The sequence below is a fragment of the Penaeus monodon genome, chromosome 6 (assembly GCF_015228065.2).
Source record: "Penaeus monodon isolate SGIC_2016 chromosome 6, NSTDA_Pmon_1, whole genome shotgun sequence".
Taxonomy (NCBI): Eukaryota; Metazoa; Arthropoda; class Malacostraca; order Decapoda; family Penaeidae; genus Penaeus; species Penaeus monodon.
In genome coordinates, this window is record NC_051391.1 from 54,764,150 (window position 1) to 54,775,511 (window position 11,362).

At 37.1% G+C, this 11,362-nt stretch overlaps 1 protein-coding gene across 1 annotated transcript in view; it reads left to right on the plus strand.

The window, feature by feature from the left end:
• Positions 1-9,260, plus strand: part of LOC119574648 (gamma-tubulin complex component 5-like) — a 14,903-nt gene extending 5,643 nt beyond the window's left edge. Inside the window, exons 4-18 of the mRNA XM_037922030.1 lie at positions 1-40; positions 207-372; positions 493-697; positions 1,448-1,577; positions 2,178-2,345; positions 2,720-2,809; positions 2,940-3,088; positions 3,218-3,464; positions 5,709-5,937; positions 6,316-6,615; positions 7,185-7,305; positions 7,545-7,766; positions 7,905-7,993; positions 8,231-8,390; positions 9,063-9,260. The exon at positions 1-40 is cut by the window's left edge and continues 223 nt beyond it. Coding sequence (XP_037777958.1) covers positions 1-40; positions 207-372; positions 493-697; positions 1,448-1,577; positions 2,178-2,345; positions 2,720-2,809; positions 2,940-3,088; positions 3,218-3,464; positions 5,709-5,937; positions 6,316-6,615; positions 7,185-7,305; positions 7,545-7,766; positions 7,905-7,993; positions 8,231-8,390; positions 9,063-9,118 — 2,372 coding nt within the window. The 3' untranslated portion in view covers positions 9,119-9,260. The remainder of the gene's footprint in view (positions 41-206; positions 373-492; positions 698-1,447; positions 1,578-2,177; positions 2,346-2,719; positions 2,810-2,939; positions 3,089-3,217; positions 3,465-5,708; positions 5,938-6,315; positions 6,616-7,184; positions 7,306-7,544; positions 7,767-7,904; positions 7,994-8,230; positions 8,391-9,062) is intronic.
• Positions 9,261-11,362: the final 2,102 nt, after the last annotated feature.

Consider the following 11,362-nt stretch of genomic DNA (forward strand, 5'->3'; position numbering starts at 1 on the left):
CACTGTCGTCACATCCTGCTGCTAATGTCGCAAAATTGTGGTAAGCTAGTATGGGGTCGCCTCTCTGGGTCATGTCATATCTTTGGACCCTTTGAATCTTTTCATATTTCTGCGATCTTTTTGAGTCATGTTATATTTCTCTGGCTTTTTGAGTCATGTCTTATTTCATTGTCCATGAAACTTTAACTTGACTTCCTTTGCAACAGGGAAACTAAATGTGGCAGCAGAGGGAGTCAGCAGCTGAGTGAATGGGCAGTGATGAGAGAGACTGTCTGGGTCCTGATGTGTCCAAGCACATCACACATATTCCAACACAATGCTGATCAGGGCTTTGTAGTCCATCCTGAGATTACTATCCCTAGTTTAACACCTGTAAGTAGAATATTGAGGTCATGAAATCACATTGCAATGGTTTTTGTTATAGTAGCTTGTATCCACAGAATAAATAATTAGAGGACAGGGAATGTGTTTTTAGCTGTTTTCTTTTCACAGGGAGCTGCAAAAAGACTATTAGAGGAACTTTGTTTGCCTCTGAATCAGCTGCTTGAGATAGATGCATTCCTGAAGAAGTGTGAAGTGCCCAGCGTGGACCCTCCCTTCCCAGTCACACTTCAGGCGTATGCCACTGGGATCCGACTCTGGAGGCATCAGTTTCAGTCTCACTTAGCCACCATTGAAGATCAGATTAAGAAACAGGGTAATATGACATTCTATGTAATTATGTTCCTTTTCCCTTCTATGTTATAGCGCTAGACTTTCCTCTAGACAGGGAAGAGGGGGACCAGGTACAGTTTATTAAAGACTCATAACTATTCTACAGTTTTCTGATAAATCTGTGGGCTCTGTAATAGCGCCATCCCATGTGTTATGAGGTGGGAAGCTCTTGAGATATTCTAATGGTATAGTGAACATGTAATTTGACTGACTAGGATCAGGAACGTGAAGGAAATTGACAGATCCTGACAACAGGCACCTTTCCTCAAGTTTAAAGCCCTCATTTCATTTTCCCTTCCAAAGTACAATAATAATGTTATGTAATTCAGCACATGGTCAAATCCTCTGTATAATTTTCTTCACAATGTATATTGATAGTAAAATATGTTAGTATTGTAATTCAATCATGTTCTGTGAAGTATATGTAAATGTTTACGTAAAATTATAGATCATGTTATGTAACACCCTATCAAGAAAGTATCAGATCCATTGAAATATTTTGAACAAATAGTCTGTTCCATATCTAAAAGTGTTCATTCACTTGTTCACTGCTTATAATTTTTTAAAATAATGCTACAGATGCAATGTATTCACCATAAAATACAAATTATTTTTATTCCTGTATCTTGCAGTGAATATACCTTTTTAAAAGTTGGAAATTAAGCATTCAGTGTTTGCAGTTATTAAGGATTTAGAAATTAATTGTCTTTTAATATCACTTCTTTATCTTTAGAATCCACGTGTACACTCTCTTGGCTTGAGGCAGAACTGTACACATGGCTACGCACCTTGTCAGCAATAGCTACGGTTCACTCCATGGCAGCGATGAAACCAGAAATCAGCCCGAGGGAAGCTGCTGTGAGGTGGGTTATTAGTTTGAGCTGAATATCTTTTGTTTTCATGGATATTATCATTTTTGTCATATTAGGTTTGGATGTAGCTAGTGTATGAATGGAGGATGTTAGGTCATTCATATACAGGAAATAAGAAGGATTCAGGGTTGTAATTGTCAAATTGCTGTGAGTTAGGCAGACATCTCTCTTTTTCACCCTTGAAGTTTTTCTTTCTTTCCATATGCTGGTCAGTTTCTGCTTTATATAGTTAAAAAGATATTTCTCTTTCTCTTTTCTGAAAGTTGTGCAACCTTTTTAATGGTTTAACCCAGTTTCATTCTTCTTTTTGCAGTGTGTATCATCTTTTACTGATGGTTCTATCTATATGTCTGCAACCGCTTCTTTGCTTCTCCTATGTTGCTTTCGTCTTACAGGTGCTGTGTTATGCAAATACACTCAAAGAAACGCGCTTAGAAATAAACAGAAATCCCCCCTCTCTCTCTCTCTCTCTCTCTCTCTCTCTCTCTCTCTCTCTCTCTCTCTCTCTCTCTCTCTCTCTCTCTCTCTCTCTCTCTCTCTCACACATGTATAAACATTAAGGAGCTTATTCCATTCCATTCAATTCAACAGACTGATCAATGGCCTCTGTGATGGGGTAGAAAGTGCAGGAGAGCCTGGTGTGCGGTGTGTGCTCCTGAGACTCCTACTGCACACATTACGTCATTACCTGAGTATAATAAACAACTGGCTTCTCCATGGATCCTTGGTAGACCATGTCCAGGAATTCATCATCCAAAGGTTAGCTGTCCTGTAGCAGTACCTTGGTATTTACAATGTTCTTTAAATTCTTTTACTATACTCAGTGTTATTTTAAACCTGGCAATATAGCAGCAAGTTACTAGACATTAATGTAGCACTATTGCACCAGCTGGTTTAGTTACTTATGAGTGAGAAAGCTTAGGATGAGTGGGACCTTGTAGAGGAAAGGTTTCAAACACTTTCATTAAAATAATATTTCACTTGAAGCAGATTTTAAAATATGTTACATGGCATAGATAACCAGAGACAGGTTAATCTTTGGTATTTTTTTATATTTGGTATAGTTTAGGAGTTTAGTAGCTAAAGCCACAGTGTTGTACTTTATGAATTAAGACTCAAATTTCCTTTCACAGAAATGAGTCTGTGAAAGTGACTGATGAGACATTTTGGCATAATGCCTTCATCTTGAATCCCCACCATCAGTCCGAAGTCAAACAGTCAAGGTATGACCTTGCTTCATATTTAACCTTGGTTTTAAAGGAATTTTTGTTATGCTTTGTCTACTTGGGAATAGTGAACAAAAAAAAAGAAGCTTGTATAGTCATAATCAATGATAGTCATGTTTTTTGATAGAAGAAGCAGTCTGAAGTTTCTGTCCCCTCTGGTTGGAGCGCTGACGACGGTGGGGAAATCTCGTGAGCTGCTTGCTGTCTTGGATGTTGAACCATTACCTAGGTCTTCAGCAATTCTCTACCTGCATCAGAAATCCAAGATGGATCCTGGTAATAGATGTGAAATAAGCTTGTAAACCAAATTGAGAATAACAGAGAGCTTTTAATGAGTTTCTCTTCCTTTTTGGCAGATATGTTAAGCTGCAATACACCATGTTATTATTATATTTAACCTTACAGAAATGGTATTAGAAGAGGTTATTATAAGACACATACAAGATGCCCTGTATGGATCCAATGAAAAAGCAGAAGAGACTACTGGAGGCAGTGAAGGAGTGGCAGGTGATTGCAGTACTTTGACAGAGGTGGACCAACACATGGTATCCCATTATCAGCAGGTAGATCCCCTTCTCCTTGCTGCCTTTACAGGTGATGGTGGGACACCCCCTAGCCCTACGATGACTGCTCAGAAAGATTCAGTGACAAGGTATGGAAGGAAAAACATGAAGGTGCATGTTTTGATGTAGATAATGTACCTAGTTTTGATGCATTCTTTGATCTGTCAGTTGTTTTGATTTCTGCTTTGAAGGTACAATTCTTATTAACTTTCAGTAGTAGGAATGAAAGTGAATCACTTCCTTTTTATAGCCTTTCTTCCAGGTGAAGTGTTTTGTAGTATCTCCATATCTTACCAACTGGTGCCAGGGATGGCATGCACACACACACACACACACACACACACACACACACACACACACACACACACACACACACACACACACACACACACACACACACACACACACACACACACACACACACACACACATATATGTCATACCCTCTGTGAGTTTAGTTTATTCATTCTCTGTACACATAAATGGGTCCACAAGTACTTATTCACTAAGGAGTCAGTTACTTGTACTTCCTATCTCACCTGTGTACCCTTTCCTTGATTTTTGGAAATATTTTCTTATTTGATCTTATATTGCTGTTAGTAATGTTAATTACATTATGATAGTCATAATGTCTATAATAATAATAGTGTTGCTAGCCTAGTGAGAAAAAAATCTTTTTCCCAAAAAAATCAAGGAAAGGGGATATCAGGTGGCTGAACACTTCTGGAGTCCTCTGTTGTAGAGACATTTTTCAAAAAATAACTACGTTGAACACTACATCTTCCCAGTGGCATTGGGTTAATATCCAAGTTTAGATAGTTTTGTATTTTCTCCAGAAGTTCTGCAACTGAAACCATCTGATGTAATTAACATAACAAAGGAATGTAATACACTTTCTGTATGAATCTTGTATCTAGAGAATGTTTTGACATTGCCAGGAGGTAGTTGAAGCATCCATTAAAGGTTAATTGGTATAGTGATAGATGTACATTTTTAGAGGCAAAAAAAAAAAAAAAAAAATACAGAAAATTATTTAATATATATAATTATTTTAAAAAGGTATGAAAGAGAATGAATATCTTCAAAAAACAAGACATGTCTTTAACCCAACTACCCTGGACTTATGATCTGTCCCCTATAGTTTTTTGTGAATTTTGTTTGATACAGATGGCTCCACATATGCTCAGCTAGCAAGGAGTCCATCAGTAGGTCCTAGTGATTTCCCCATTTCTTGAATTGGCAGGAAAATATGTTTTTCTTTTTAATACAGTTGATATCGATACTGTTATTATTGTTATTGATGTTATGATTATTAAATTGTTGATTAAAATCTCGATAACATGTAAGATGATGAAATAATACAAAAAAACATGTCCAGAAGTCAAGGAAAAGGGTAAACAGGTGAGATAAGGAGGACTCATAACTGACTCCTTGGTGACTAAGCTCTTGTAGAGCCATCTTTGTGAAATACAATAAATAAACCTGTATTGCACTGGGCAAGGCATTTATTCTTGCCATACATGCCAATTGGGTTCGGGGTAGAATAGGTCCAACGTACCCTCTGCGTGTCGTAAGAGGCGACTAAAAGAGGTTGGCGGCAGGAAGGGCATCCGGCCGTAAAAACCCCTGCCAAGCCAATACATGATGCGGAGAATCAGGAATGCAGACAGGCCGCTGCAGAGCCTGACCCTCCTAAGGTCGACATCCCACCGCATGTTCGCGAGATCGTTCTTGACCCCTGTGAGAGAAATTTCTTGAAACTCTCATTCAAGAGCATTACGGAGACTGTGAACTACAATTTCTCAGCTAAAGTTGTCGGGTAGTTCACAATGTTCCTTTTGATCACCTCTCAGAAAGAATTAACTGACTTCAACGACTTGGTGGCCATGATGCGATCCTAGTTCCCCAAGGTACATTCCGAAATGTTTTCCAAACATGAAGCTCCCAGCCGATTACAATCGATGGGCGGCCGGTGAACGGAACGGCCCATGCTCCCTGGACCTTCAGCAAGGAGGACATGGAGACGGCGGGAGTGACGGAGGGGGAGGCCCTGGATAGGGCAGAGTGGAGGAGGAAGATCCGCACCGGCGACCCCAGTTGAACTGGGACAAAAGCCTGTAGAAGAAGAAGAAGAAGATACATGCCAATTGGGTTAAATGGTTTCAAATATATCTTGGTCAGAAAAACAGTGTATTTCTGAAGAAAACATATTCGAATCCAGTTAAATACGTCTCTTGTATTGTGAAGATACTCATTCTCATTCATACCTTTTCTGCATTTGTTACAATGAATATGAATGACGTATAGAATTATTTTTGTTTTTGGCGTTTCAGAATGATAGAAGATATGGCAGAGGTTCCGAGGGCAATATCTGTTGTGTCCCTCCTGTCGTCCGCAATCAGCCCGCTTATTAAAAAGAAGGAAGAGGAGCTCAGTGCACGTCTCACCCAAGTCCTGCTGGAAAAGTACCACATGGACCGCCATTGTCAGGCTGTGCGCTCCATCTTGCTCATGGAAGCTGGTGATGTCATGCATGAATTTTACTCACAGCTATTTTCCAAGGTAACTTCTTTTTCTTCTTCTTTTTTAAATGATTAGAGTATTTTTTTTATTATTATTTCTTGCTTTGCTTTGGGTTCAGATAGTTTTTAAGGCATAAATGGCAACATGTGGAACTGTCGCTGAGTCTTGAGCAGAGTTGATGTTTTCCAATTAGTTATTTTGATTACAATCTTCACCTTGATGTAGTGATGATGATTGCCTACATAGTGGCACTACATTCTGTAGTAGGAATTTGTAAACCTGTGAAAAGGTTGTAAAGAGAACGAGGCAGAAAATATGTCATATAGATTAGATTATACTTGTGCATGCAGCTTTACCCATATAGATATCTTGGTAGATTACAGTAGTATGCACAGCTTTGTAAATCTTTTTCAACAGATTGACATTGGGGAGAGCATTGATGGAATCAGCCTGACACTCCACCTCCAGGACTGTGTAACTCGCCTTGTCCCAGATCTGGCACAACTCTTCTCCGTTTCTGTTAGTTCAGCTCCAGGTTTCTTGAACTCTGCAGAGGAGAACAAAACTGATAATCAAAGTGTGCCAGCAGACCGCATGCTAAGCAAAGACTCTAATGAAATCAAAGAAGAGGAACAGGACAAAAATAAGCTTGCAAGCGATTCTACAACAATGCCACTTTCGAAAGCTGGTTTGCCAGACATAAGTATTAATTATGAGGTAATTATTTTTTTTTTGTAGAATATGAAGAAAGAAGTTGCTTGGTCTGTGGATATATGTGATTTTTCAAATCATATTCACAATGAAATTTAAACAGGGTAGAATAAAAGTCAGAAGCACAACTTGAATTGTCAAAAAATAAGTGAAGCGTAAACCATACAGAAACGTTATATAATGTGTTTAAAATCACAACTGGTCATTTTTGACTTGCATAGACTTGAACACAGCTGATTCCACACTAAGGTAGAATTAATTCCTGATTGACACTGACACTGATGATGTTGATGAACAATGTAGTAATCCCATATACTAAAGACCTTGCACTTTTAACTCCTTGGCAGAGAAAATTGCACATAGTTGATGAAAGAGGTTTACAACTTTGTGGAATAAATCTCATCATTGAAACTTCTTTGGGAAAAATCACACCTGCATATGTGTGCCATTAAACTACTAACAGTCAAACTAAAAGTGCATTTTCTTTTGTTTTCATACTTGTTTTTCACATTCATAAGATTCATACTTTCATCACTTAAAACAGTCAGCATATAACCATTACAATTTGATTCCAGGTACCATATCCAGTTAATCTCTTGCTGAGTGAGAAGATCCTCAGCCAGTACAATATCTTGTTCCGATTCTGTCTCAGCATCAAAAGGGCGACAAATGGACTTGAAAGATTAAAGTTCAAAGGTTAGTGCGAAGCTAGGAGAGAACCCTGTTTGCTTATCATATTCATTCATCGTGTCAGCTTTTAAAGTTGCTCTCTTAGTAGTCCATGAATTTTTGTATTGTTCTGCATTCATTTAGGAAAGTTGCGGTTAGCAGATCTGAAATGTTTTTATTCATACAAAAAGGATACACTGCTTGGTGATTGACTTGTAAAGTGTCTGAAGAAGTTGGTTAATAATCTACTTTCATGTGTTTCCCAGACCTGGCCAGTTGGAATGCAGTTATTGGTTCAGGCAGTAATACTGAAGACTCTGCTGGTCCCTTACGCTCCAGACTCCATCGACTCCAACTGTTGCGTCTGTGGTTGTTGTGTTTCACTAGGGAGCTACATGATCACTTTGCCAACACTGTTTTCTTGCCATTCCACCAGACTGTGGAAAAATTGTTTCTCTCAAGGCCTTCTCTGAATGTGATAATTACAGGTAAATAATATCAGGAATGCATCTTTTCTCTTGGAAGTTTTAACAAAGATAAATTAATGGGGACTGGGAAAAGGGACCACTTTCTCAGAGGAAGAGATACAAATGTAAATAAGAATTACTTTGTATATTTTTTTTCAGAACATGAGAAGCTGTTAAATAGATTGATCACAAACTGTTTGATGGGTAGTGGGAAGACATCGTCTCCTCTGCAGATAGTCCTCAATAAGGTTTGTACAGGAGATTATATCTCACAGCTTCAATTTTAATTAAGGATACATAGTGATACTGTATATAGTGATATACAGTTTATGCAGCATTTGTGTATTTAATTGTAAACAATAAGTTTCATAGAAAAAATGAAATTGATTAGGAACATGAAGAAAGATAATAAAAAATTACAAGCAGTAAGAAAAAAGAAACCTAATTCAATTATGTAGTGAATAAAAATCTTGTTTTTGTAACAGGTATTTTGGTTGTCTCAACGTCTGGGACAGCTGTGGATGAAAGACATAGGACGTGTGACCTGCAATGAATTATCGGCTATAGAAACTCAGTATGCCCAAGTACACAGGTACCTTGTCAACTTCCTGACACGGCTGACCACAACAAATTACTTGCCACACCGTAAGTTTCTTGAGACTGTGAAGTACTTCACTCAAATCCTAAATATTCACTAGCAACATTATCCACAAATATTTATGCTATTGTCTATAAACAGGAGTAACATCATTTGCTAAAAGGACTAGTGGGACATTGTGAGGATCAGTGTATGTTCTGCTAGCCAGACTCTGCCTTGTTAAAGTTGCCTCAATCTGCCCAGCCCATCATTTTGGTTACATTGTAGATCATAATATACCATCTTAAAGCAAGCATATACTGTATATTATTTCTGACTGAGACATTAACAGGGCCTGGGTGAAGAACACTCATATTATAGTTTGCTAAGTTCCCCAGATACTGAGCTTAGGCCCTAGCCAGAGTGGTGGTAATCCCAGACTTAGTTTAAGTCCCAGAGTTAGATAAGGCTAGTGAAACCTTAGCAAATGGAACCTTGTTTAACATAGAATGAGAAAACTCATTATAAGCACTTTATTCACTGATTCTGAGTTCGAGTAGGCATTAAAATTGGATCCTTTTTTTCTGATGTGACTTTGTTTATAATTTTTCTTAGTGAAAGTGTTATTTGATATGAAGAAATACAAACAAATAAAACTTTCTTTTTAGAGACAAAGAAAAGTTTATTTTCAAACAAATGGTAATGAACAAGAAAGTAACGTATTTTCCTCTCTTTTCCAGTGGAAGGTCTCACGAGAACCCTGGTAGACACTGTCCCCTTACTCACACAGCCCTGAAGCTGTAGGGAATAAAATTCCGGTCTTTACAGAGTCAGCATTTAATATTCATATGTGAGATATTGTGATAATATAGAACTTTAATTAGATCATTGTGTATATATATTTTTTCTATTAAAGAAATCTTACATGTTACAAATAATTCGTTTTTTTGTGCTATATGTATGTACCTTTTTTCTTCTTAATTTTGTGTGTGTGTGTGTGTGTGTGTGTGTGTGTGTGTGTGTGTGTGTGTGTGTGTGTGTGTGTGTGTGTGTGTGTGTGTGTGTGTGTGTGTGTGTGTGTAGTTAGTATGAATCTGTTAATATATTTTCATTGTTTTTGTCTTTGTGATTAGCAAAAGCTAAATTCATCAGATTACATTTAGACTTATTTCCTTAGAAAATATATCTAATACATAAGTAATAAAAATTACAAATACCTATTTGATTTATTTATTATTGTCCTGTACTGCCACATTTGGCACAATTCCATCATATTATATGATAATACTTTTAGTGTATTTTTAGGGTAATAATTGTGTGGAAAACACACACACACAGACACACACACACACACACACACACACACACACACACACACACACACACACACACACACACACACACACACACACACACACACACACACACACATATACATACATACATACACTGTATGTTATCCCTACATTCTTCTAAATCCAGAGAAATTTTGTGAGAAAATCTTTTCCTGGGAACAGACACACACACATAAAAACAGATTCAGTCAAATTCATATCTACTTCTAGTATTCGCCTCAGAAAAATAAAGGAAAATAATGTTACAAACTGAAAGACTGTTGCATGGGTATTCACTTGCAGATTATAAGTTAATTGCACAATCACTGCATTGCTATTTAAGAGTTCTTTGCTAGAGTTGAGAAGTGGACTCATAGTTGCCAAGATACTCATGAGATCGTTTTTTAATTATTTTCTATTACTGCCAATGTGTAATATCTTTATATTACTATGAAGTAGTTTCATTATTATTCCAACGAATGGTTAACTAGAAAAAACAACAACAATAATGCTAGTAATAATATTGATAATGCCACCTCCATCATTTTATTTTAATGCCACCTCCACTATTCATAATAATGATGGTGATGATGATAATAATAATAACAAATATTAATAATGCTAACAATAATAGTATAAGAATAAGATTAAGAATAACAACAATAACAATAATAAATATAAAACAATAAGAAAAATAAGAATAACAATGGTGATGACAAAAAAAAAAAAGAATAACTGATAAGAAATATGGTGATATTAAATAACGATAGTGCAACTAATAGTCATAATAATAATGATTCCATTTGCGAAAAAAATAGACATCGATGATATACTGTGGCTATACTAAACAAATATATAAACCGCTGTGTCAGAACCAATACTATTATCTATTTCCATTCAGTTGTACTGCAGTTGAACAGAGAGGTATGAACGCAATATGTCAGGGTTCGAATTTAAAATAAAATACGTAAAGGAGTCAGTAATGGCATAAATAATTAATGCGCCATTTATTAAATGCTACCAATAGCAGCATAATATTAAAACGTACAATTATCAAATAAAAGAAGACGAATTAAACTAATAACAATTAGGAAATATATATTGCAAATGACGCCACACTCCTCGATATTTAAGGAAAAGTTAATTGTTGAAATATATTATGCAAAGCCTACTTTATACAATGCGTACTGTTTTCACATTCGACCGAGACTGAGGCCCAATGTAGGGATCATTCTTGCCTTAGACCTCAGCTCTCGCCTCAACAAATTTTACATGTATTTTCTCTCTCTCTCTCTCTCTCTCTCTCTCTCTCTCTCTCTCTCTCTCTCTCTCTCTCTCTCTCTCTCTCTCTCTCTCTCTCTCTCTCTCTCTCTCTCTCTCTCTCTTCCCTTTCCGCCACCGTGCTTTATCATAGTCCTATATAACCTTTGATGACTAGTTCATTTATCTGTTTTAGCCATTAGCCACAAATGTTCTGCCGTGGATATGGATGTACCGCTATAACATGTATATTAATGTGTGTTGTTAAAAACAGACGCACCGTAATGGACCCGCCCGTCATTTTTATAAATGGCCGTGGTACTAGTGCATTCTTCTAGTAACGATCTGTCCTTGTATGAATGGGAGTGCGCTTGTTAAGGAGAACAGTTGTGTTCGACGTCGGGCTACGGACGGGGAAGCATGTGGCTGTATCAATGGTCATTCAG